The 27,885-nt window shown below is 42.0% G+C and overlaps 1 protein-coding gene across 1 annotated transcript in view; it reads left to right on the top strand.

Annotated features, from left to right (window-relative positions):
- Positions 1-27,681, top strand: part of large1 (LARGE xylosyl- and glucuronyltransferase 1) — an 80,616-nt gene extending 52,935 nt beyond the window's left edge. Inside the window, exons 7-15 of the mRNA XM_047575607.1 lie at positions 554-658; positions 2,955-3,067; positions 13,522-13,647; positions 15,337-15,492; positions 18,454-18,617; positions 21,965-22,243; positions 22,351-22,497; positions 24,118-24,313; positions 25,048-27,681. Coding sequence (XP_047431563.1) covers positions 554-658; positions 2,955-3,067; positions 13,522-13,647; positions 15,337-15,492; positions 18,454-18,617; positions 21,965-22,243; positions 22,351-22,497; positions 24,118-24,313; positions 25,048-25,245 — 1,484 coding nt within the window. The 3' untranslated portion in view covers positions 25,246-27,681. The remainder of the gene's footprint in view (positions 1-553; positions 659-2,954; positions 3,068-13,521; positions 13,648-15,336; positions 15,493-18,453; positions 18,618-21,964; positions 22,244-22,350; positions 22,498-24,117; positions 24,314-25,047) is intronic.
- Positions 27,682-27,885: the final 204 nt, after the last annotated feature.

Genomic DNA, 27,885 nt, shown 5'->3' with positions numbered 1-27,885 from the left:
ATACAAGCGCCTTCTTTTTTTTTTTATAATATTTTGTACTATTGTTTGTCCTTCCAAAAAAATAATGTGTGAATTTGCTTACTTTATTTATATGTGCTTTGTTGCATTTTTTTTCCCAAAGTTGACGGAAATGATCATTGACCTTAATTAAATCTCATTAAAAATTGAACTCATATGTTATTTTTAAATACTTATGTTGAATTTACACACCCTGTTACAGATTTTTACATGTATCTGAACTTATTATAAAAAATAATTAAATCATCAGTTGATTGGACAAGCCACAAGTCAAGGCAAGCCACAGTGTTCCAGCTCAGTTTGGGAACCAAAATGACTTAATTTAAAGATTCTTTCCTTTCCTAAAATAAAGTATCTCTTAGGAAATTAAAACTATACATTACAAATCCAGTGTTGGTTTTTACATCACACCAACCAGAATCTAGACACAGTACATCAGCACAAATGAATAAATATGATAAAGTAATAAATGACAAACTGTATATCTATGACAGATACATGAAATTATCTTTTAAATGTGGTTTGTTGTGTTCAGGTCAGCAGGTTCTGGGTCTGGTGGAGAACCAAAGTGACTGGTACCTGGGAAACCTGTGGAAGAACCATCGACCTTGGCCAGCTCTGGGCCGAGGCTTCAACACTGGTGAGTTGATTATAACGTGCTCAATTGCAATGTAATTATATCAAAGCAAAATCCTTCCTTGGCTCACCAAACACTGCACTGAGTTGATGGTCTCAAACAGATTGGGACAAATGCAACTTCTCTTTCAGCCCTACTTAAGCTAACTCATTTGTAGTTTAAATGCGTATTCATACACTTGAGATCTAAAGACAAAGCGCTGAAAAGACTTGAAATGGTGACACATACTTACTGAAAATTGCTCCCCTGAATTTTGTCTTGTGGGGCTTTGGCAAGCTGTCATGAATAGTTAATCACTTAACCACATACAGCGACTCTATAACGAAACTCACGCTTTCTGTTCAGCAACTGGACCCAGAGGAAAACTCAAAGTGTAAAGAGTGAAACAGATGCTTTTTTTTAATTTTCCTAAACAAATAAGTCTATTTCTTCAAACTACCTTATTTAGGATAATATGTCAGTCTGAGCAGCATTGTCTTTTTTGTCCATCATGACACAAGCATATGTGTTCCTTGCTCTAGCTAAACTAGAGTCTGATATTACTTTAACTCTTCTAGAAATGTGCTTTTGACAGTTAACATGAAAAACACCAGTTACCAGTTGTGCACATTCATCACTGTATCCTGACAGCACAGTGAATTACATGAAGGGCAGTGCAGGACTAATGTAAATTCAGACATTCCTGTGTAATTATGAGGAAGTACTTTCTCAATTGATTTTCCATAAATGACATGACCCCGATCAGGCATAACATTATGACCACCGACAGGAGAAGTAAATAACATTTCCCTGGGAAACCTTTGAACATGGCATTCATGTGGATGTTACTTAGACATGTACCACCACTTAGACCAGACCAGACACCCCCCAACCCATATCAATGGCACACCTTGATGGCAGCAGCCATCCCCAACACAATGCTGTTTGGGAACAGCTGTAAAAAAATGACGACCAGCACTAGGTGTTGACCTGGACTCCAATTCCACTAACGACATTCTGTTACCAGACACCACAGGACATGCTCAGAAGGCCCATGTCCATTCTCTAACGAGTCACACGCACAAGGGAGACCTACACAATGTTAGGAAGGTGTTCATAATGTTATGCCTGATTGGTGTATAGCAGATGCTGTAAAGATGCTGTAATATGAAACTCAACAATTTTCTTGATATGATCATAATTTGATACTCAATTCCATTTTCATTTAATGCTGGCCTATAATAGGAAAACCCTTTTCAGAGTTTTTTCCTTTTTTCTTTATAGTGTGTGTGTGTGTGTGTGTGTGTGTGTGTGTGTGTGTGTGTGTGTAGCAATGAGGCAGTTTCCATCCTTTGAGGACATGGTGCATTTGCAAAGGCATTGATGAAATATGCAGGCATCCAAGGCCTGTTTAAGTTGTAGTGAAAAAAAAGTCAGAAAGGTGTGGAGTATAATTTCACAAAGCCTCAGTGCCGCTGATAGCAGAATTGATTGGATTCCATTACACGGTGTTATTATTTCCCCCCCAGACATCATATATACTGTATATGACACAGTATTTTCCTCCAGGAGGCGTATAGCTTTCCGTGTGATGTTTGGAGCAGGAGGATAATCTCCTATTGACTGCATGCGAAAACAAACATCATGAACCACTGCAGCGGTTCTGTGAAAATTTAATAATGCATTTCAGTGGGAGCAGTGGAAAAAAATCACCTGAACACATCTGCGCTGTGACACCTCAGCGTGCTGCTCTTAAGCGCCCTGTCACTGTGACTAAACGGCAGATCTCAACAATGGAAATGCATGTGTTGCATTTACACTGAACAGCAATTGACAGAAAGCCTCCAGTTCAGCTGCGGTTGGGCGGCTTTGTGGCGGTGGCTGCGGCAACAGATGGAGCACAGCGGGTGTGAGAGATGGTCTGCTTGCCATGATCTAAAAAAAATATTTCACCAAGTCTCTCCCTCTGAAAATTGTCTGCTTTGTTTTGTTTGTGGGAGCCAGGAAGATTCCTTTACCAGGCAGGGAATCAAAGAGAAGGTTTTGCTTCTTCCTATTTGTTGGGGGAGAAAGTTAGCAGAGGAAAAACAGCTTGTGTGTGATTTGTGTTTCCAGAGGGATTTTCTTTTACACGTTTCCTTCATCCAGTTTTTTGTTTGTCTTTAAGCTTAACGTCCCCAGCTTTATCGCAGAAAACACAAGGCTTAGTCAGAACCTCATGATGGGAATTTATCACCTTTTACCAGGTAGCTAGATATGAATCTGTCTGTCTCTTAAGCTACCATATCTCTGTCTGTACCTGTGTGTTTGTGCTTTCTAGGGGTTATTCTGCTTCTCCTGGACCGGCTACGGAAGCTCAGATGGGAGCAGATGTGGAGGTTGACTGCAGAAAGGGAACTAATGAGCATGCTGTCCACCTCCCTTGCAGACCAGGTAACAGACACACACACATTTTCATGCTTCTGCTCTTAAAATATGCTGCTTCTTGTCAACGTTTGGAATTCCACACCAGCAAATCACCAAACATATGTTCCTGAAGCAGCCTACATGATGATAAATTTTGGACTCCTTCTTTTTAGTCTCTGCCACATCTTAACTTTCAGTTAACCTAAGACTAAAGGCTTTAAAGGCACCATTTCGTACTTTCATACATTATACACATATTCTGTAGAACTCACCTAGATGCATGCAATACGTCATGTGTAAAATGTGTTCCCTATTAAGATAAATAATCATGTTTTAATGACACATTTGCAATGCCCCATCTACAAATCTTGCTTTTAATTCTTAGTTACATTAGAGACCTGGTTTCCTGCATTGACATCTACTTTACTTTGTATAAATGATATGGATTTGACATATGTAAGTGCCTTTAAAGTGCCATCTCAGTTCTGTAGTAAGACAACAAGCCTGAATCTTAAGAATCCATTCAGCCACAAGAAACTGAACAATAGATGATCTGGCACTCATAGAGCCCTTATCGCGATATCACAGAGTGGGCCTGGAATTATAGTAAATGTTAGTTCAGTCCAATTAAATTTCATTTGTATAGTGTAGATAACAACACAAATTGTTTCAAGACACTTTACAAAACCTAGCCTGAGAACCCAGAGCAAGCATGAAGGCGACAGTGGAAAGAAAAATCTCCCTTTTGATATATTATCAAAGGATAATCGGAGAAAATATGCATTTGATTTGGGCATTTTCTCATTTTGCACCATAATTAATTGCGCATCTGAACAGCAACAATTAGTTCTTGAAATCTTGGTTCAAGGCAAAAGAAATAATGCGATTGAAAGTGAAACTGCAAAGAATGTTTGCTGCTGGGTGTGTAATGGCTTCCCAGAGTGCACTAGAACAATTCATCCCATTTTGTGCACCAGTTTGATCTGGGGTCCAACATCTTTTGCAGCTCATTTGCTTGTGCCTGTGTGCTAAAGGTCATAAATAAGTGTTATCTTACCCTGTGTGGTGCTCTATATCGCACACTGTATGAGCAGATGGTGAGACCTCAGTGAGTGGTCTCTCCTTCACCTCAGAGCTATTCAGAGCTCATCTAGATAAGAAGTACGTTTATGAGATTTTAATTAAACCTCCATTAAATAAAGTCCCGCAAGGTATGCATTTTGGAAAATTAACAAGCTTTGGAAATTGTTTCAGCATTGCATCTGCCATCTACTGTACAAGCTCCTCCAATTCAGCTGTCTGTATCCCAGCATTTACTACGTGCCTATAGAGTTTTTATGTCTCCCATTAGAAAGCCCGACTCCGTCGCTAAGGGTCATATCTTGTGAACTTGCAAATACAGTACCTCTCAGTCAGTCTCTCAGATGTAAGCAACACTTCCTCAAAGCAATTTGAAGTAATATGCAGCTTTACGAGTGTGATTTCACATAAATATTATGTGTAGAAGCCTGAACATTTTGAAGGCGCACAAAATATGAGCAGTAACCACTGGAGAAAATGTTTTGTAGTATTATTTATTTATTTATTTATTTTTATTTTTTTGTCTGCATTTGTCTGCATAGTTGAACACCACAGGGTGTCAACATTATATGAGTTTGATGCAGTTATATTCTTGCAGCTGAAAGCTTTATTACTTCAGTGCGTGAGTGTGACCATCACCAGCCCTCCCTGAGAACTGTCCTGTTGATCTTTATTGAGTGTAGTGACCTTGTGTGGCAGGGAGGGCAGTGCTACACCTCAGTGGATAGAGGGGGGAACAAAGGAAAGAAAAGATGTAGAAGGATGGACAGTGGAGGAGATACATGTGGTGCTAATAGGAACTAGTGGAGTGCAGGGTTCTGTGCTTCCCAAGTCACCTCACTCAAGTATGACTGGGTACAGTCATCTCTGGAGAGATGAGAGAGTCCAGGGGGGGTAAGGGTGTCCCAATGGAAGGAGAGAAGTCTGCCATAGGGCACGTAGTGATAGAGTGAAAACAATAATCCAGCCCTTAATAGCCGGGACTCATCAATTCTTTTTGATGTGATCCAGCACGGGCTGGCAGGTGACAACACACATGCATGTGGGCATTCCCTAAATATGAGTGAGACCACTACCAGGGCCCAGAGTCAGGTCAGAAGCCCCAGCGCCCGAGAGCGTCCACCCCAGTGTGGGGCGCATGGGTGACAGGACCAGAGAAACACCGTAGCCACGGGGCAAGCCACACCCCAGCGCAGATGGCGAGCGATGACCAACACCCCCAGACCGACCAAGCGAGCACAAGTCGGTGCAGGCCAGAGCAGCCCCCCATACCCCCCACACCCCCCAGCCACCGCAGCCCGTCCACCCACCGCCGCCAACACCCCCCCCAAAGACCCCACCCCCCGCCCGCAGGGCAGCCATGGACACCTCTCCAGCCGAGAGGACTCCCCAGGAGCCCAGCAAAGCCCCCGCAGACGGGCACCGGCCCAGCGCCCAACCAGGGACGGGCCATCCGAGCAGGGGGGCCAGGGAGCCGGCCCCATGCCCCTGGCGCACCCGGGCCAGGGAGACCACGGGAAGAGAGAACCCCCACCCGCCAGGGAGAGACCCCAGCCCCCCATCGAAGGGAGAGGGGAAGCACCAAGCCACCACCCGAACCAGTCGATACCGGAACAACCGGGTACCCAAGGAAGCCGCCACGAACCCGTCGCCACGCAGCACCAGGAGACAAAGCCAGGCCAAGAGGACACCAGAGAACCTAGGTAGATACCCCTACCAACGGCCGTGGGGCCACAGACCGCCAGCCCAAGATCCCCCTGCTAGCGGAGGACCAGGCCCCCCAAGCCGTGCCAATGGATAATGAAAAGTGACAGTGTCCCTATTACTGTGCTTCCTCAGTCCCTGATGAGGAAGCAAGCCCCTACACTGTGACCCTGTGACCCTGGATGTGGTGTGGTGCATTAAGACAGAGGGCAAACAGGAGGGTCAGGTGGGTCAGAGGACTGCAGCACACTACTGTCCTGCAGCCTGCCCTGACCCTGACCGATCCTGGGTGGACCCCTAAGGTGAGGTGCATTAAAAACTTGGGATGGGTGTGTGTGGTGTATCTAGCCTTGGTTGTAATGGGCGACATAGTGTATGGTGGAGTGTGAGGTGAGTGCAATTTAGGAGGCAGGCAAGTGAGGGCCAAGTCCCCGGCAGCAGGGCCAAGGCGCAACAGCTGCCCATGGGACTCACAGACGGGGCGAGGGCCCCCAGGACTCAGGAAGTCCCCCGACCAGACCCCACCCCCAGCCCAGAACAGCAACCAGGATGCGACAGACCCCCAGGAAACTCCGAAGAACCAACACCGACCAGCCGAGCGATGGCATCAGCTACCCCCCCATCCACCCCCCGGGGTGGCAGGGGTGCCCCCAAGGCGGACGGAGACCCCACCCCCCACAGCCCCCCCAGCCCCAGCGCGACGGAGCGACCGGACACGCTCAGGGTGGTACTCAGGCAGCCCCCCACACCCTCAGGCTCCGACCCCAAGGCGCCGGGCGTGGCCCCGACCGACGGGGCCCCCCGGACCCCGGGAAGGCCCCCCACGACCAGCGAGGGCCCAGCCACCAGCGGAAGGAAGGAGGGGCCGGAGGAGGAGCCGGGCGAAGGGAGGAGGGCGCTGCAGAGGGGAGGGAGAGGAGGGGACAGGGAGCCCGCCAGCCCAGACCGCCAAGGCCCACCAGGAGATCCAGGGAGAGTCGGCCACCGATACACCACGACCCCAGGAAAGTGAGCAAGCGCCGAAGCCACAGGGAACCCCAGGCAAGTCTCCATCGCCACCCCACGTGGGGGAGAGGGAGGCCAGCTGGGTAAACCGCTCAGGGCCGGAAGTCAACCCATGGGTGAGAAGGAGTAGGGCACCCCTAATGCATGCTCAAGGTGTTGTGGTCCGGGGATCCTCCTTAGTGAACCTGGATGAAGAGGGCAATAAAATCTTTTCCATAACGACATTCATCACTGTAAGAGAAATATTATTATAGCATTACAGTAAGTGGAACAGAAGTGGCAAAAGCTAGCAGGCAAAGTCAAAATGTAAATTAAGGTTGAGGGAGTCGCAGAATACAGACCATTTTTTGGCAAACAGAGTCAACTGATTTTTTCGGGTAGCAGATATTTTCTCCAATGATATATAATCGGAAAGAAGGTTCAACCACTGTGAAATGTTTAGTGACTGTTTGTTCTTCCAGTTCATAAGGATTGTTTTCTTGGCGATGGTGAGAGCTACAAGGACAGATTGTGATAGATGGTGAGGAAGACTGATTGTTTCCAGGTCACCAATGAGGCACAAGTTAGGGGTTAATGGGATTCTGCAGTCCAAAATTAAGGCGAGTTTCTGTGTTACAAGTGACCAGAAGTGCTGTACCGGAGAACAGAGCCAGAGAGCGTGGAAATAAGAATCTGAATAGTTTTGGGTGCATTGCGTACATTTGTCGGATTGGGAGAAGCCCATTCTATACATCTTGTATTGAGTTGTGTGTGATCTGTGGAGTACTTTAAACTGGATCAGCTGTAAATTCGAGTTTTTGGTCATTTTAAATATATTTTGGCAGATCTGAGTCCAGAAATCAAAGTCTGTAGACAGGGAAAGATCGGCTTCCCATTTTGATATTGGTACATGTATTAAATGTGTGGTTGACAGCAGCTTATATATTAAAGAGAGGGTTTTCTTCTTTTTCGGTGTGAGTTTTTTAATGTTGGTGACGAATTGTGGTGGCTGTATGCAGTTCTGGAGCACTGGGATTTTCTTTCTGATTGTCTTGGTCACCTGTAGGTATTGGAGGAAGTTTCCATTTCTTATTTCAAACGTATCAAATAAATCTCTGTGATTCATAAGTAAGTTCCCCTGGAAGAGGTGATGGAGGTGGGTTATTCCTTTATGCTTCCAAGTGCTGAGGTGAAGAGGGACTTTGTTATTCACAAAGTCAGGGTTGTGCCAAATTGGGGAGAACCCACAGGGTTCCAGCAGGGATCCTGTGGTCTCTAGACTCTTCCACCAAGCCGACAGGGTGGCGGCAATAATGGGGTTTTGGAAGCAGTTATGACGCTTAAGGGTGATTGTAATGAAGGGCAGGTCCGAAATGCATATGTTGAGGCAGTCGGCCTGTTTCTAACCACGAATTGTAATCTGCCTCTGGGTTTATCCATTTGGTGATGTATTGTAGCTGATTTGCCAGGTAGTAGATTGTAAAGTTCGGTGCATCAAGTCCTCCTTCTGATTTATTTTTTTGAAGGGTGGTGAGGCTAATTTTTGTCTGTTTGTTTTTGGAGTAAAATTTGGTGACTGCAGAATCTAGGTTCTGGAACCATTTTGCTGTGGGTTTGAATGGGATCATGGAGAATAAGTAATTAATTTGTGGCAAAATTTTCATTTTAACTATTGCTATGCGTCCCATCAGAGAGATAGGAAGATTGGTCCAGCGCTTCAGGTCATCACAGATTTTATCCAGAAGTGGATCAAAGTTCAGTTGCACTAACTCTGACAATTTAGGTGAGATGTTTATGCCCAAGTATTTGATATTTCCTATGGAAAAGGGTAGTTGGGGTTTATGGTCTGCAGGATCCCATGCTTTGTCCGTTATTGGTAGTATTGTTGATTTGGACCAGTTGATTGAGTAGTCAGAGACGGCTGAAAATTTTGAAATACAATTATAAGCTTCCTGTAATGATCTCTGAGGTTGTTGCAAGTAAAGTAAAACATCGTCAGCATATAGATTGATCTTGTGTTCAGAGATGGATGAGTGGATACCCTGGATACTGGAGTTCTGACGTATTGCTGATGCGAGCGGTTCAATAAATATAGCAAACAGTAGGGGAGACAGGGGGCATCCTTGTCTGGTTCCCCTCTGTAAGGTGAAGCTTTGTGATGTGAAACCATTGGTGGTGACTGTGGCCTTAGGGGAATTATACAGTGCAGCAACCCAGTGGATAAATGACTCTCCAAAGCCGAAATTTTGAAGGGTGGCAAAGAGGAAAGCCCAGTTAACTTTATCAAAGCTTTCTCAGCGTTCAGTGATAAAACAATAGCTTCTGTATTTCTACGCTGGGACATGCTGATCAGGTTAAGGAGCCGTCTAACATTATTTGTAGATTGTCGGCCTTTGATGAAACCTGTTTGGTCATTGAGAATTATTGATGAAATTACTTTCTCTAGTCTAGATGCTAGTGCTTTGGAAATAATTTTGATGTCTGTATTAATCAATGACAGAGGGCGATAGCTGGAAGGGAGTGTTGGGTCTTTATCAGGTTTTAAAAGTAATTTAATTGCAGCAGTATTCATTTGGGATCTTATGCAACCTGTGTTTTTAATTTCTGTAACAGTCCTTAGGAACAAGGGGGCCAGATCTGACCAGAACTGTTTCATAAATTCGGCAGGGAAACCATCCGGCCCAGGAGCTTTGCCCATAGGCATGTTTTCTAAAGCTGTTAATAGTTCTTCCATGGTCAGTGGTGAATCCAATATGTTTCTTTGTTCTGCCGTCAGTTGGGGTAGATTGAGTTTTTTGAGGAAGGCCTGAATGTCGTCAGGATTTGGGTTGGTAGTTGTTGAATATAATTTTTCATAGAAGCTGTAAAAGATTTGATTAATTTCCTGTGGTGATTGAGTGTGTTTGCCACTTGAGTCCTGAATTGCATTTATAAGAGATTTTTCTCTGTTGCGTTGGAGTTGATTCGCAAGAAATTTGCCTGATTTATTGCTATGCTCAAAATTTTGGTATCTAAGTTGTTGAAGTACGAATTCTATTTTTTTGGTCAAGATATTTTCTAATTGTAGTTTCGCATTTTGTAGTTGGGTCCATAATTGTTCATTTGGGTTTGCGTGTATTGTTCTGTTATTTCTTTAATCTTATCCTCGATGTTTTTTTCTGCTTGTTGGTCCCGTTTTTTCTTGTAAGAGGATGTAAGATATAATTTTGCCTCTGATTACGGCTTTCCCAGTTTCCCAAATCAGAGATGGGGATAAATTTGGAGAGTCATTTATTTCCAAAAACCCCTTCCATTCCCTCCTTATTAATGAGTCAAATTCAGGGTCTCTCAGTAATGAGGTGTTAAGGCGCCATGTGGGTGATGGTTTTAGGGAGGGTTCTATTTGAAGGTGGAGGGACACCGGTGCATGATCACTGATTATGATAGGGTGTATACTGGTGTTGATTCTTTGTACAATAGAATTGTTTGTCAGAAAAAAGTCAATTCTAGAAAAGGAGTGGTGTACTGGGGAAAAGAAAGTGTATTCCCTCTTTGTCTGGTTTTTGATTCTCCAACCATCGCCAAGTCCAAACTCATCCATGTATTCTTTGAGGACTTTGGCTGATTGTGATTTTTTTATGTGTGTCGAGTTATGGGACCGATCTAAAGAGGGATTCAAGACTGTGTTAAAGTCCCCTCCAATAATTGTAAAGGGTGTGACGGCTATGTCAGATAATTGTGAAAAGACTTTGTGAAAGAAGGCCGGATCATCGTTATTCGGGGCATAAATATTAGCAATTGTGTATAATTTATTAAAGATTGATGCCTGAATGATGATGTATCGACCTTCTGTGTCTGTTATCAATTTGTTTAAGGTAAACACGAGTCTCTTATGGACCAAAATCGAGACTCCTCTTTGTCTACTGTTGAAGCAGGAAGAGAAAACTTGGTTAAAATTTGGATCTATAAGAGATTTTTTTTCTGAATCTTGTAGGTGAGTTTCTTGAATGAGTAAGATATCGGCTTGTAATTTGGAGATATAATCCATAATTTTAATTTTTTTTGCCTGCGAGCGAATGCCATGCACATTCCAAGAGACAACAGCTAACTGTGACATTGAGATTGAGAGCATTCAGTCCTTCTTTGTATGTTGTGTTGGTAGAGGATTTTGTACGTCTTTACGGGGTCGTCTGCTGCTGTCAGCATGAAAGGATGTATAGACAATGGAGAGAAATCAGGAGGTGAGTGTTGGAATACTTGATTATACCTGGTACAAACAATGTCATACAGACATATCAACAATAGCATCAGTTCCTGGAAAATGGATTGTTAACTTAATAACATTAGCACCACGAGAAAGGAAATTATTGTGTCGGAGATATGTGGGGGGGTGAGGGGGTGAGTGGAGGTAGGTGTGGAGGGCAGGGAGACATGGACAGAAGGAGAAGAAAGAAAGAAGAATAGCAGGGGGGGATGTATGAGGTGAGTGAGAAGGTAAGAGGAGTGACATACATTAACGTTTTGTGAGGTTTTTCTTTTATGTTTTTTTTTTTCCCCCTATTCTTAGTATTTATATTTCTATATACAAATGTACACCTTTATAATATACATACAAATAACAAATATACATGGCTTATTTTTTTTAATACTTATCCGTCAGTAGAGCCAGGGGGTGATGTTTGCATCCCGGAACAGCTGACCGTCGATGTAAAGTTTGTCCACTGTAAGTGCGGCCCTCTTTCCTCTCTGCCGATGATCCTTGAGGATCGGGTACAGCACTTTACGCCTCTCGTTGATTTCTTTCGGGAACTGGTCGTTAATTCCGAAAGTGGTGCCTTTGAGTTCGCGTCCTTTGCTCTTCACAAGTACCTTCTGTTGAAAATGTTCAAATTTAGCAATGATGGGACGCGGACGGTTTCCTCCTCGGGCTCCGAGCCGGTGGACGCGGTGAAAGGAGATGTTATTCACCGTCTCCGTTGGCAGCTTGAGAGCGGTGGTCATAAATTTTTTAATCAGGGCCTCTGGATTGTCCGGGGAGCTCTCTGAGATCCCTGAGAAAATTAGGTTGTCCCGCATACTCCTTGACTGTATGTCCAGGACAGTCTCTTTCAGTTGTTTATTTTCCTTTTTGAGCTGGTTTACCTCAACTGAAATGGAGGTGACGTCCGCTCGCAGCTCGGCGTTATCTCTTTGAAGATTAGCGATCTGATCGTACGAAAATTCTAAGCTTGACTTGAGATCCTTGATCTCCTGGTGCATAAGGCTTAGCAGATCTAGTTTTTTATTAATAGAATCAAGTACTGATACCTCAGCTGTTATTAGATCGCTTGTGTCCGTGGAGGAGTCAGCTTTCTTTCTCTTGGCCGGATTGTCAGAAGGCTCCATGACGCACCGCAGGTAGTACTCGTCGATAAAGTTTTCTAGGGCCTCCACTCTGGCGGTATTACAATGTTTTAATTTAGCCTCTTCGATTGCGAGTGGAGTCCGCGGATCTCTGTTGATGTTATCTTCTAAAGTCTTGATTTAATCGGTTTAATCGTGCAGCGTTATGCCGCCATGTAACAATTCAAAACCTCACCCGTCTCGTGAGATCACAGCATCTCGCGATCACTCTATCTAGTATTATTTTATTCAAGGTGAAATCAGTCAGGTGATCTCACCTCACATTGCAAAGTAAAAACTTTTACTTTGAAAGAAAGCTATATTCAAACCATTTTTCCAGTACTTGTGAAGAGCTCAGTTTCGCTTAATTGCCTTACTCTGAGTTGGAAATATGTCCTGAAATACATGTTTGGATGCACATGATTTTTGGGTATATTAACCATCATATACTGTAGCTTCTGCTAGGTCCGAACAAGACAATGTATATAATGTGAGGACTTGATTAAGGATACATACTTATTCATATACTGTAGTTATCCAATCCATCGATCCAGCAATGTTAGTATAGCGTTCCTAGTGAAGTACTCAGTGGGAGTAGATGACACCATCAAGAAATAAAATTATTTTAACAATCAGAATGCCATCAAACTTAAAAGTATTTTTTTAAGAATGCGTAATGATTTTATGTTGCATACAGATATAATGCAGAATCTTGTGGGGCTGGTACTGATGGTAGCTATTCCAGCAGCTTGGCCTCATCTGACTTTATCTCCCCCATTTTCCTCTTTATGCAGGCAATTTATGTTATATTTTACGAGTTCAAAGGATGACATTAATGTCAAATTTCATAAAACTCAAAGTTACTTTGCACAGGATTGTCTTATCTAAGCCAGACTTTGCTGCTGCTCGCCTGGTGTCTGCAAGGTGCAATTAGCGGGCAGAATAATGTGTCATTTCTGACCCTCCTGTCTCCGCCTGTGAATACTATCATCTACCAAACTAAGATTGTTATGTAATATGCACTATCATCCTCAGCAGTCTCCTCAAATGTATCACTCCATTTTCTGACTTAATCGAAAATAGTACACTAAAATAAATTGTATTTAGTATCAGTGTTAATAAATAATTAAGTGTAGAAGACATGTTTTCACACACTTTCATCAATGACACACATTTAAGAGTACTTGCAAAATATACAGTATGTAATTAACATAATCAAAAAAGGACCAACATATATACTTTATATATTACTGTAAATTGACATGAATTGCATGAAATTGAAATATAATCTCATCTATCCCTCTGGAGATGATAAAACATAAAGCAAAGCATAATATGTGTTGTGTCTGCAGGATATCTTCAATGCTGTGATCAAACAGAACCCGTTCCTGGTTCACCAGCTGCCATGCTTCTGGAATGTCCAGCTATCTGACCACACCCGCTCAGAGAAGTGCTACAAAGATGTGTCAGATCTCAAGGTGAGACCCAGCAATCCCTACTGTACACGCAGTCAATAGTTTCAGAAATATAACACCTGGCTTGCATTAATCTTAATATGAAGTCGGAGAACAGTAACACTCAGTGATGCCAATGTGCTCTACTTTGAGATGGTGCAAAATGACGGTATGTTCTTACAGTATTGTTGTTACAGTATTTTGTTTAAGAAGCCACATCTGTTTTCAAAACATCGGTACACCTGTCGTACTGTCAGAGTTAGTTATTAATTCTCAGTAGAATGGCAATCATGAAATACACCATCAGGCAGAACATTATGACCATTATTGTGTTGGTCCCCCTTTGCTGCCAAAACAGCTCCAACCCGTCGAGGCATGGACTCTACTGGATCCCTAAAGATTTTAGCATCAAGTCCTTTAAGTCCTGTAAGTTGCCAGGTGGGACCTCCGTAGATTTGAATTGTTTGCACAGCACAGCCCACAGATGCTCAATTGGATTGAGATCCAAGTCAATACCTCAAACTCGTTGTGTTCCTTAAACCATTTATGAACCATTTTTGCCTCGTGGCATCGAGAATTATCCTGAAGTGGCCACAGCCATCAGAGTACTGTTCATGAAAGGGTGTGCATGGTGTGCAGCACTGCTTAGGTAGGTGGTATATGTCAAAGTAATATTCACATTGATGGCAGGACCTAAGGTTTCCCTGCAGAACATTACCTAAAGCATCACACTGCTTACATCTGCTTGCCTTCTTCCCATAGTGCATCCTAGTACCATGTGTTCCTCAGGAAAGGATTTAAAAGAAAACCAGTCCACCTTCGTCCATTGCTCTGTGGTCCAGTTTTGATGGTCACATTGTTGCTTTCTGCGGTGGACAGTGGTCAGCATGGGTACCCTGACTGGTCTTCAGCTATGCAGTGCTATGCTATGCAGTTTCCTGCTTTAAAGGACAAACTGGTCACTTACTATTATATAACCCCCCACTAACAGGTACTATAATAAAGAGATTATCAGTGTTATTCACTTCACCCATCAGTAGTCATAATGTTATATCTTATCAGTGTATACTCTGAATCAATATAATGTGTGGACTATCGATATATTGTTGGTCAATCTTTGTGGTTACTAACCAGGTTTTAGTGTACATCCATCTGTGGTTATGGATGGATAGTTAGGAACTACTGACCTAATGCACAGACATTTCAAAGAAATATACAGTTTTACATGTAATGCAGGAGAATATCTTATAAGAGGAAATTAATATCATAGGAGGTGAAGTAATTATTCAGCACTTAACACTTTCATCATACAATTGTTAACCTTAAGTGGAAACTGATTAGAGTAGCAGATATGGGCGTGGATCCCGTATAATGTCCATCTGTTTTTTGTTTTTTTGACCTGCAATAAAATAACTGGACCTGATTATAAGACTTGATGCCAGGTTGTGTTCCTTTTGGGAAATGATGGACATAATCAAAAAGTCTGAATTCAAACTTGGTGCCTCCTCATCAGCTTAACTGAAATAGGAAGTTGTGCCTCAACGCTACACCACATTATTTCATCCTTGATACCTCCTAAAAGTTTCAAAATAGAAGAAAAAGGGGCAATACCTTCAGTTAGAATGACAATCATATAACATCCCAATCCCAGGAGGAAGACTTTATTATTCCTGCTCACCCGTTCATTGCTGTCTCCTTTCTGGTTCTGAACAGGTTATCCATTGGAATTCTCCCAAGAAGCTGCGAGTGAAGAATAAGCATGTAGAGTTTTTCCGGAACCTGTATCTTACCTTTCTGGAGTATGATGGCAACCTGTTACGACGAGAGCTGTTCGGCTGTCCCAGTGAAGCCGACCACAACAGTGAGAACGTAGGTGGAACTGCTTCTGTATTTATGTCTGTATTCATGTTAGTGCTAAACATAATGTTGCTAAACTATTGTTTAAAAGCCTTTAGCATTCTCTTTTTAAGATCCGGGCTTCCTCCTCCTTTTAATTTCAATTATTCTGGCTGCACAATCAGGATTCTAGCTCACCTGCACAAATCAGGGAACGTCATTTAACCCCTGAACAGCAATCATGACCATTCAGCTGTTTAATGGATGGATTTATTATATTGATCTGGATATGTAACTTTCACATCACCCCGTTGTAGAAACACTCACTTTTAATTTCTATGACTAATCCCACATGACACAAAGAAAGTCCATGATGTGCAATAACCGTGTTGATATGAAAATGTGACTTGATGCACATGAACAAACACTGAAGTGTGCTCATGACCTGGAGCTTCCTTGGCCAAATACATACATTTACATACAATACCTGTATTTACATACAGAACTACATCTGCTAGATTGCATTTTTAAATGTGGAGTGTGGATGTATGGGTCATGCAAATGAAGAACTCATTATTACTTATAGCTGCAGAGTCACTATGTAAAAATAACATATATAGAAATAGTTTCAACTACATACAAAAAGTGGACCAACATACAGTCTGTGCATTTCTCCTCACAATGAAATTCCCAGACAACAGAAAATTGACCAACTCACCATGTCCACCTGTTTCCTTTAAATAGATGCTGCCAAACGACAAAACTGTGCTTTAAAGCTATTATAAGGTGAGAAGTGGGATTGGTTGTGGATCATTTTTGACAGTCACAGCCTATTATTTTGCTCGGTCACAGCAGGTACACAGCTTTGTTGTTTAGCCTTCGTCTGTACTTGTGATTGTTTATATTGGGTTCCACTACACCTTTACAACACTGGTGCTGGCACCTGCTTCTTTTATTTAACAGCTGCAGGGGTTATTTATTTGGCTCTTAACTTTACTGATTGCTGACTTCACGAGAATTTGCAATTGTTGAGAGAAAAATATAATATAATACACTGGAAACTGATTAGAGAAGCAGATGTACTGTAATTTCTTGTAAATGGTGCCCAGAATCTCTAGTAGGACATTGAATCAAGCATAGCTAGTGGTGTGTATTTATGATGATGTGAATTTTTCACATTTGAGGCCCTGCAAAAAAGAGGACTGTGCATACACTTTCCCCTTCCAAATGTTTTATTGCTGCCTTTTCCTTCTTCGTTTCTATGTGTTCAGACATCAGACTACACTTGAATTCTTACTGAAACATTGTTGGTTTCAAAATGCAGTACCTATGACAGCTATGGTACCTGTAATACTTTGTACAGAAAGGATAGTGCTGTGACATTTGCAATTTTAGTGTAAGCTTCTTGTGACAATCATTGCCATGGTCAAAACACCTCAGCTGTGACAAAGGTGGTCAGCTGAATAACCTTCGTTTCCATCCCGAGAGTCGTAGCAGTACTTCTTGATAGCGAGGACAGTTTAGCTGGCCTTTGTTCTTTCTGTGCAGCTGAAATAACAGCTGCTTTTTGACAGCCGCACACTGTCACTGTGGGCTGAACAGATGGATACAACAGTTGCTCATATATCTCACTGACATCTGTTGGTGTAAATTTGGACTGAGTGAAATTCTATGAATGTCTTGTCTGAAGGCATGCACTGTATTTACAATTCATCATGTCAATAGTACAGAGAAACATAGATCAGAGAGGTTGTGGGATGCAGCCTGAGGGAGGCTTGTTCAGCTGACCCCCGGTGTGTCCATTCAAAGCAGCCAAAACCAAACTTTAAATGTGATTTAATCTAATATTATACCAACAGGTCCATTGGAAAATAAATTGGACACACTTTTTGACATAGTCTTATAAGTGTCCATCTTACCATATAGACTCTCTGTTAGTGGGTTTTCGTTTAGGCAGCAACACTGCCACAGCTTCCAACCTACTGGTTCTAGATTTTTTTTAATTTTTAATTTTAAGCTTCAGCTTTGTGGTCAGTTAATCACATTATAGTTTTCTATTATGGCGTGCCAGAGACTTTTCTTGCCGACAGTCAATTCTAATGTGTCCTTAACTCAGGAAATAGTTTGCTCACTCAATTTTTCAGAGTTTGAGTAGTGATTTAAATCCCATTAAAGTGATGATTAGCCTAATGAAGTCACTGAGGGATTGGCTCCAGCAGCAGCTCCTTCAGGGCCACAGAGCCACTGCACGCCAGTCACTCACTGCAGCGCCACCAATCACACTGTTCAAAGCAGTGCGATGCCACGCTGACAGTCGTTCATCTGCTTCTTTTGCAAGACATTGACAGCTATGCTGCTGCGAACAAGAAGGCATCATGGCAGAGGGGAATAACAATCCAGTGTCATAAAGAAAGACAAGAGCAGTGACTGTAATAATGTCTGTAAAATGCTGGCTTGAAACTGCATCAGTTCATTCCAATGTGATGGTATTAAAATTGAACTAGCTGCCAAAATGATACTGACTCCCTCTGAAAAGGATTTACGTATTAGATTTTGGTTTAATTCAGTAAACATCATAGGTAGGATCATCCAATACTAAAACTGCTTCATTTTTACCACAACCACACACAGCCTTTCCAAACTTTAAAGTCTCTGTCCACTCAAAACATCTACTGGCTTTTTGACGTTTGCTATAAAGAATTTAGTGAGTGACACTAGTTCAAGGTGTTCACCTGCAGCACATAACATTAATTTTTTTCAAATCTTATCCACGGCCCAGCAATCTGAGATAAATGAACAGAGTTGTGTAAGTTACTTCAAAATGTTAAGCGGTTACTTGTTACTCATTACTCACTAAACAGGTAATTACTGTATTCTGAAAACTCCTTAAAAGTGCTCTTTGGAAGTGCTGATGCAGCAGCTCAAACCGCTGCTCTCAGTGGTTACTGGTCCATAAACCATCCTACTAATGTTGTTCTTTCTCTTGGGCTGCAGCTCCAGAAGACTCTGTCAGAGCTAGATGAAGATGATCCGTGTTACGAGTTTCGTCGAGAGCGATTCACCGTTCACCGAACACACCTCTATTTCCTCCACTATGAGTTTGAACCCAGCTCTGACAACACTGATGTCACTCTAGTTGCCCAGCTTTCTATGGACAGGTACTGTTCTACATCCACTCTCATAAACCATTTGTCTGTATTTAAATCAATCATCAAGAGTGTAAATGGGAAGATCATCATACCTTTGCTGTGCCGCTATTACACTGGTGTTTATAGCCAACTCTGCAGTTTATGTTGAGGATTAAAGTAGTCCAGGCTTCCATATGCTATATGTAATTTCCAGTGGCGGGGCATGCATTTTCAACTCGGGCATTCAGTGCTGTCCAGCTTTATTAAAAACACCTCTCAAACAAACTCATGACCACACACGTACTAGCAGTTCTAAAGTGGTGCCGTAAACCCAAGGGAAACACTGACTCTTAGTACAGTTGTTATGTCATCACGATAGAAACCATTAGCAGCAGCAGCAATAAGACAGGATGTTGCATCATGGACAGGTGTCTCATACAGCGAGATCAATTTCATTACTAGTGCAAGAATCTCAGAACAATTCAAAACACAAACAAGTCTTCTCTCCATCACTGCCACAGCCACAGCCGCACTGATGCATCGCACCCACGCCACATACGTCAAATCCAGCAGAAGCATCAGTGTCGACCCAATAAAATGGTATAACGATACATGTGTACATATATAACAGTACATCCTCAACCAAATCCTTTTCTTCTCCTCCTTCACCCATTGTGGGGTGACAAAACAGTGATTAAATCAACACAACTAGATTTTTGCTCGTCCAGCTCAACGGATGCAGTTTTCTAGCTCTGGCTACAAGATCAAAGGGTGTGAATACAGTGACGTTACGTACGCCTGCTGATTGGTTAAAGCAACAAAATCTGATTGGTTAAAGCAAGAGTCTGATCAACACTTATTTTGTGCTGCAGGGTCTGCAGAGCTGATTCTGAAGGCCTCCGGGTAGATTTCTTTGACCCTAGCAACAAATCATGGCTAAAATGTGATTGGATAAGAGCTTTTATATAAAAATCCACATTTGCAAGCAGCGCAACCAGGGTAAAAGTTGGAAGCAAACCATTAATTTGAAATTATTTAATAGGTATTCATGGAAAATAAGTTAATTTTAGGCCAGCAGAGAAGGCTTGGTTCCTGATAAAACATTAAAGGTACAAGCAGATAAAACCGAAGAGGGGTTTTCATCTACACATTTTTTATGCAGCCTTTGCAACCTTTGCTACATCACAGAAATGTGTTTCTCTCGAAACCAGAGAAATGAGGACAAAGAAAAAGCTTGGCAGAAACTATGTCACCTCCAGAAACTGAGGTGTGTGAGGTTTGTCCACAATCATAAAAAAAAAAAAAAAATCCAAATATAATGATTTCAAAAAATAGTTTTGGGACTTAAATCAGCCAATAATCAATATAAAATTAAATGTATTGGTTTTTACCTAGACTTTTATGTTACCGTTGATGGCCACTTTCATATGGTTGTATTTTAGGAAATACACCATCAATATTTTTGTTTCCAGCTTGGTTTACAAAATCATGTCTATTTGGGCTTGAGTTCTTGGTGGTTCGAATACAGTAAAACAAGCTAAATAAACCCTGGATTTGTGAAGGATTTCCACAAACAAGACTGTGGCATGTTTTGTAAACTTGGGATCTGAGCAATAAGCCAAGAGTGGAGAGATAAATAATTGCAGACACACTCAGTAGTCCCACTAATACTATCACAGTACTGCAAAAACAAAAAGAGACTGATTGTTCCTTCACCCACTCTTAGATGTAATTCTATAAATGTTGTCTTCACTGACCTTTTTTAGTATTATGTCAGCAGGCATTTTATTCTGTTTATTCTGGGCCACAGTCCCATTCTCTCCTCCTCTCCCAAGCTCTTTATTTGTAACAAACGTGGTAGATTGTCACAGTGACTTAAGACTCCTCATAGTGGGACAAAGGGCCTATTCAGACCGTACATTTCTCAGATTATAGCTCCAACTCTGGAAGTTTCCATATGCACTGTAATCTCTGATAATAAAAGTAAATAAAGACATTGATGAATAAAGGAAATAACATCACTTACAGTGCTTTTTCCTTGTCAGGCAATCAGTTATAATAGCAGCCATATGTGTTTTTCTGAATGAATGAGGCAAAACTGTTTTGACACAGGATCACCCCTTTTGGATATAGGAGGTCTATAATACAACTCAGGACACATTGTGTTCACATTACCAAAGGAATGCAGACACATGCAGATACACCCACCCACCACCTCCTAATTTGGTCAAAGATGGTATCTCTTGTTGTTGTGTGTTGTTATGTTTTATGTGATGGTATCGGATCAGATCGGATCACGTAAAAGTCTTCCTTCACTTCTTTAGTTTGTACATTGAAATTGAAAAACTGTTTTACACGTGACAAAGGAGAATAAATGATTTAACAAAAGCAAGCTTAGTGAACAAATTAAAGTATGTGACTTAAATATATCACACATTTATTTCAACTTTCCCCTTCACTTTATTTATTGCACTCTCCATGTCGACTCTGAATGAATGAGATTCAGGGAAACAAGGAGTTGTACATCATCAGCATATATGGCAAAATGTTCCCTGCAGCTTTACAGCTGCAGCTTTTACACAAATGATTTCAAATACTTGCTGAAAGTAAATAAATACATGCCAGTTTTCTTAAAGCCCAATTACTCAAATAAAGGCCAACTAAGGCATGGACTTAAATAATTAATATAAAACCTATCTTGGACTTTATTTGCATATAAATTCAAATGCTAAGTAACTAATTATTCCATATTTTAACAAAAAGCAATTAAAGCTCTGGGACACAATGGCTCATTGTAATGGCTAGGATGTTTCATGTCTCACTTATTAAGTCGCAAAGAAACAAAAACAGTTGGAAACAGCTGCAAGGCTTAATGCTTAATACTCCTTAAAACCGTCCCCATCTGCCAGATGAATAAACTGCAGTCAACAGAGGACGATTATCACCACTAACTAATAGGGATAATCATCCTGCACTTATCTGTAACTGTTTTTTTTTTGGGCCTCGCATTAAGATCCGATTTAGGTGATTCGATCACATAAAAGACAGGTGTGAATGACCCCAAGCATTTGAGTGATTCAATCTCTGACCACATTAAGAGGTGCTCTGGGTCTCACATGTTCTCATTCAGTTTATGATGTAAGTTAATTTCATATCTTTGTCGTACAAGTTATCTATCATCAACACATACAATATTTTTTGACACAAACTACCTACCTGCTCACATAAGAGATCTCAGGTAGTTATTCTATTTCTCATTTCTGCAGTCATTGCTTTCATGTCATGTATTGTTTAGTAATGTCACCTATTGATCTGCTGTGTGAGATAATTTCCCATACGTGGGATAAATAAACATTTTCTTCTGTCTTATGCTACAGGCTTCAGATGTTGGAAGCTATCTGTAAGCACTGGGAAGGCCCCATCAGCCTTGCCCTGTATCTGTCAGACGCTGAAGCCCAGCAGTTCTTGCGCTATGCTCAGGGATCCGAGGTCCTGATGAGTCGTGGAAATGTAGGTTACCACATCGTCTACAAAGAGGGGCAGTTCTATCCAGTCAACCTGCTTCGTAATGTGGCCATGCGGCAGGTCAATACACCCTACATGTTCCTATCAGATATTGACTTCCTACCCATGTATGGCCTCTACGAGTATCTCAGGTAAGAAGATACCACGAAAGATTACTGTTTTTTTTTTTACTGCCAGTTTTAATCTCATTCTGCATGCAGTGACATTGCGTGGAATGATTTATCTTGTGGGTTTGCAGGAGGTCAGTAGTACAGCTGGACCTGGCCAACACCAAGAAAGCGCTGGTGGTTCCAGCCTTTGAGACATTACGATATCGCCTGTCCTACCCCAAATCAAAAGCTGAGCTTTTGTCTCAGCTAGACATGGGCACGCTCTTCACCTTTAGGTAAACCACTTTTTCATACTTCATTTCCTTTGGCACCACAGCGTTATGTAAAGCAGTACATAGTGATTAATTTTTTGTGTCTTTTTAATACGTTAAGTTTTAGCCTGTAATCCTGATGGTCACACTTTGGAAGTGACATTTATATTTGGGTTTAACTAGCAGCAAGTGCATGGAGAATGCAATCTAACAGTTACAGTGACATGCAGTGACATCAGGACGTACAGTTAAATAGTTGGAGACATAATGAAAAGACCTTAGAGAATTAGTGTTTCCTCACAGAAAACTCAGTCAGCGGCAAAACTAAGCAAAGACAGGCTGTCTTAGCATGAAATCATGGCTAGACTGAAGGTTTCCAAGAGTAAAAGGTATTATTTACTGATCTCCCTGATGTTAGCTGGATCTGCACAAAACTCTCAACAAATCTGGAAGTTTCCATACGCAATGTCATCTCCAGCAATAAAGGGAAATAAAGACATTGGTGATTGAGGAAATTCTTAACACTCGGGTACTTACATTAAATGCATTCATTTATAAATTCTTATTTACTTATCTTTTAGTTAGTTAACAGCTACAAGTATAGAATCTTTTAAAGGACTCTTATTACTAATGAACAAACATCCCTTATGGTGTTTTTCCCTTTTCAGGTATCATAATAGCTGTCATTTTTTTTCTCAAATGAAAAACTCCTGAGTAAAAGAGGTCTTTAAAGTGACCCAGTACACATTGTGTTAACACTAGCAGAGGAATGGGGATGCATGCCACCCAGACCACCTCCAGATGCGGTCAGAGATCAGACCTCTTAATACGATCTTAGTGCATTCACACCTCAGATTGCCCAGATTGGGTCTTAATGCAAGATCTGAACCAGCTCTTATAGACAGAAAGACAACATCATTACCCATTCAGAATTTCTTCAGTAAAGACCACAATCAAAATGTGTCAGTGCCCCCAGCAAGAGTAACCACGGTCTCAGAAGAGTAGCGTGTCTTAACTATTTCTCAGGAGGGAAACAAGACCCAGCATTTGGAGTAGGCTAAGACACGTCAAAATGTTTCAGTGGAGGGTGGAAGTAACTGATGAAATATGGTTGATTTTCCAAGATTTCTGGCAGTAACAAAAGAATGTATGTAACGAGACCAACAGAAGAAAGAAAAAATACTGTACATCTTGATTTACACTTACAGCACAGTTGCTGTTTTATTGTTACTACTGTGACTTTTGTTGCCTTTTCACCATACACTTCAGCCTTTATGCAGCAACAGACCTGTAAGGTTTTCTGTATGATTCTTAAAATTGGACTTTTCCAGTGTGCAGCCCTCACGAACGGTCCTCCTTCAGTCACACTCATTTGGCTTCACATAGTGTGAATCTGCACTCAGTAAATATATCTCTCTTATGTTGCTGAATGGTGGAGAAAAAAACAAGTGTTGTGATTTTACAGACAGAAAAAGAGACAGCACAATGTTCTGCAATCAGAAATGATTTTGTCTGTGGATTGAAGTAAACATTATATTAACGAGGACTCAGGGGTCAGACAATTTATGATGGAAAAAGAGGTTTTTGAGCAAAATTCTCTCCAACAACAGCTTGATGAAAGCGTTTGTTTTTGTCTGATTACAGGTACCATGTGTGGACTAAAGGCCATGCACCAACTAACTTTGCCAAGTGGCGGACAGCCACCACGCCCTATAGGGTGCAGTGGGAGGCCGACTTTGAGCCCTATGTCATGGTGAGGAGGGACAGTCCTGAGTACGACCGCCGTTTTGTGGGCTTTGGCTGGAACAAGGTGGCTCATATCATGGAGCTGGATGCACAGGTGACTGACTCACCTCTACCTTCTTACTTTTACAGTGTACCCTATCATTTCATCTTGCCAAATGAATTGCTGTTATTTTTGAACGTGGCAGTAGGGTTAAAAAGAAATTGGGAAGGACCAAAAATCTGTTGGACAGGTTGTGTAAATTTTACAATGACAGACAATTCTTCTGTCCTCTCTGAGCTGTGATAACCCTGTATAAATGTCAATATGCATTATGATTGTGCTTTATTATTTTGAATGAAGAGCTGATAAAATCTGTCTTTGGTATGACCTATTTGATCAAATGTCAACTTATAATGAAAAAGCTCTTGATAGAAACCAGTGTGATGGCTCAGAATCTTGGTTCCTGATTCCTTCCTTTTTTTTTTTGTATTTTTATTTATTTATTTATTTTTGTAATGTCCTTGTCTCAAATGACTACATACATGTTTTGTGATTGGCATTCCCGAAAACAAGAATCTCATAGAGAATCAAATTACATTTACTTCAGTGGTGTTGTTATGAATACAGAGAAAATTTTCCCTGGTAGCATTACCAATTTCACTATCCCACAAAATGATTGTGGTGGAAAGTCAATGTGGAGTTGCTCCTTAAAGAACTGATAATGTTTCTGGCGAAGATCTGCCGGCTCAATGAAAACACTTGGCCGCATTGATGTTAATCGCCATACTGACACAATATAATCATGCATTTGAAACTAAAAGTTCTTCTTGCCTCTTATCTCTCTGCAGGAGTATGAGTTTGTGGTTCTGCCCAATGCCTACATGATCCACATGCCTCATGCACCAAGCTTCGATATCACCAAGTTCCGCTCCAATAAGCAGTATCGGGTCTGCCTCAAGACCCTGAAAGAGGAGTTTCAACAGAACATGTCGCGGCGTTATGGCTTTGCCGCCCTTAAATACATGACGGCTGAGAACAATAGCTAGCCACCACTGCAGGCCCTCATACCCCTGGACATGAACTACTGATATGCTGACAAAGGGGGAGGCACAAGAAACGAACAGCCCTTGTGGGGCCATTGGGATACTTTGAGACTTGAATCCCTCAGATTTTGTTAGAACATTTGACCATCAGTGTGGGACTGAAAGGGACATTTATGTCCATACTATGTGGATAAAAGGAGTTTCTTCTGCTGAGATTTTGAAGCTCTGAATGAAAATGTGAGTGACTGCGGGGCCTTGACCCTGGTGGCGTGTTCCCTGAGCCCCGGCTGTGGAATTTGACAGACAGCAGTGCTAGGATATGCCCTGCCATATTTGTAAGACCAGTGACAGAGTTGTGGATTACATGTAACATTATGTACTGTGTGTGTGTGTGTGTGTGTGTGTGTGTGTGTGTGTGTGTGTGTGTGTGTGTGTGTGTGAGAGTGTGAGTGTGTGTGCAGGTAAATGAAAGGCGTGACTGTGTCCAGGCGCTTTGCAAAATCGTTAAAGAGAGCCAGCGATGGGAGGCATTGTTGGCTGATGGCGCGTTTGTGCGCTGCAAAGAGGAAAGCTTACCAAGTGCCACGAAGTGACAAAAAGCAGCCATAGTTTTACTGACAGCACACCCAGACCAAATGCAAATTATCAGCAGGCAGTGAAATAAGACAAAGCGGTAAACATGTCCACATAGATTCCGAAAATCTCACTGTGACGAGTGACACACACTCCGATACTGAGGCGAGCAGCCAGCCAGCCGACCATCTGCTGGTGCTTAATTTGTTTCATAGCCGATACAAATCAGAATAAATCCTCCTCCTCGTATGACAAGCGAAGTTAAGTGCAAGGATGACTGGAGGTCGTCCGCTCAGTTGATATTCAGGTTATCTACACATCAGCTTGAGTGTTTCCACTGTTTTACACCTACAGAATCTGACAGCAGCTAGTACAGTGTGCTTTTTGATGTATTTTAAATTCGACACCAGTGCTGTCTGCACAAACACCTGCTGGAAATCGCTTCACTTAGTGCAGATGTCCCCGATTGCACTGAGAAGCAACCGGCCAAAGCACCAATCGCTGAGCTCACTGTCTTCTTTTTCTTTCCAACAGCCTGTATTATTTATCAGTGTGTTCACACATCAACGAGTTGCTGTTAGGAGACAGATCCAGACACTTTTCATTCTTTCCCTGGCCTCTAGTTTGACAGTGTTAGAGCAGCCATCTTGTTATCCATCTCCTTACCAGTGGAACTGAAACAGTCATATCATATCTGGCAGCGCATATCAGCTATCTACTGTATTTAAGGGTCTCCTCACTTTGAGTTGTTTTTGCATGGCCCTCAAACGTCATGTGCTGCGTGATTAATGATAAAACGTGGGTTTGAGTTTTGCACGCTTGTCTGGTGTCACCCAAGTTGATAGATTGTCTACAAAACAAACTCAGTCCAAACACTTCATACAATTTCAAGCTATGTGCCACCTCAACCTGGCAGCTCACAGCATAATTCATGGGGTGTGTCTGCAGCTGCTCTCATGCCTGTTGAATGCTGAATGAAACTTGCTCTTGTCGGAATATCATTTAAGCAGAGCTGGACTGCACAATTTCCATTTGTACCTGCCAATCTTCAGGATCACCTGCACAAAAAACGCACTCATTTAATTTTTACCATGGATCTAATTACTATCCAGAAGCTAACGTTTGCATGACCACTAGCAAGACCAATGTTCGATCACCTTGAGTTTTCCCTCACTAATCAGCCACACAGGTGAACTGATCACAGATCAGCTGGCTGAGCTATTTCTGTGGTCACATATGTAGAAAGCCCTGAAGCTGTTTTCTTCCTTTCAATTGATATAGTTGGAGGGAGAGATGCTTCATGTCAGTGCAACGTCAGCTGCTGTTATCACAGGGATCAGATCCTACAGAGGCCACTTTAGTCCAATTCCACAAATTCATCACTAATAACATCACAAAGATTTGGTTGGACTGAATCTTTAGTCCTCCAGGAGTGGTTTAAACAATCATGTCTCATATCGCCATGTTGTGAACACTGTTTAGCTAATGCTTTTAACAATGAATGACAAGCCAACTCCCTGTCAGGCAAACTGGGTCCCTAGTGACTCAGACGGCCCATGTTCAAGAGCGGGGTAAAATTAAAGATGTCAGTCTAAAACTGCTGGCTTTCAGGCAGCACATAGAGTTGTACTTGGGTTGGTTCAGGTGCGTGTGAGTGAACAGGCTGCATGTGTGATTATTGTCGGATGTTCCGTATGCAGGTGTGTGTGTGTGTGCGTGTGTGTGCGTGTGTGTGGGGTGTGTGCGGACATGTGAAGTTTGTGCTGAATGTGTGTTGCTTAGCAAGGCGGTGGAAGGCTGTCGTGTGTAAGTAGGACAGTGCTGACTGATGCTGCTACTTGAATAAAGACAAAAAGTCAAATGCTCTGCCGCTCTTTTGTTTCATCATTTCTGTCTCCATGAATATCAGTTTATCTTCTTGAACTCAGAATAAAGACACATACGTACATCTGTATGTATGATATACCTGTGGGCATTGGTACATAGATGACTTTCCACCTTTCCAGGTAAAAAGGATATTACCTGTTAAAGTTGGTTTGTTCTGAAGAGAGCCCTACCTAGCCTGTGCTA

The sequence above is a fragment of the Mugil cephalus genome, chromosome 22 (assembly GCF_022458985.1).
Source record: "Mugil cephalus isolate CIBA_MC_2020 chromosome 22, CIBA_Mcephalus_1.1, whole genome shotgun sequence".
Taxonomy (NCBI): domain Eukaryota; kingdom Metazoa; phylum Chordata; class Actinopteri; order Mugiliformes; family Mugilidae; genus Mugil; species Mugil cephalus.
Note: the sequence above shows the minus strand (reverse complement) of the source record. Positions and strands in the feature narration are given on the sequence as shown.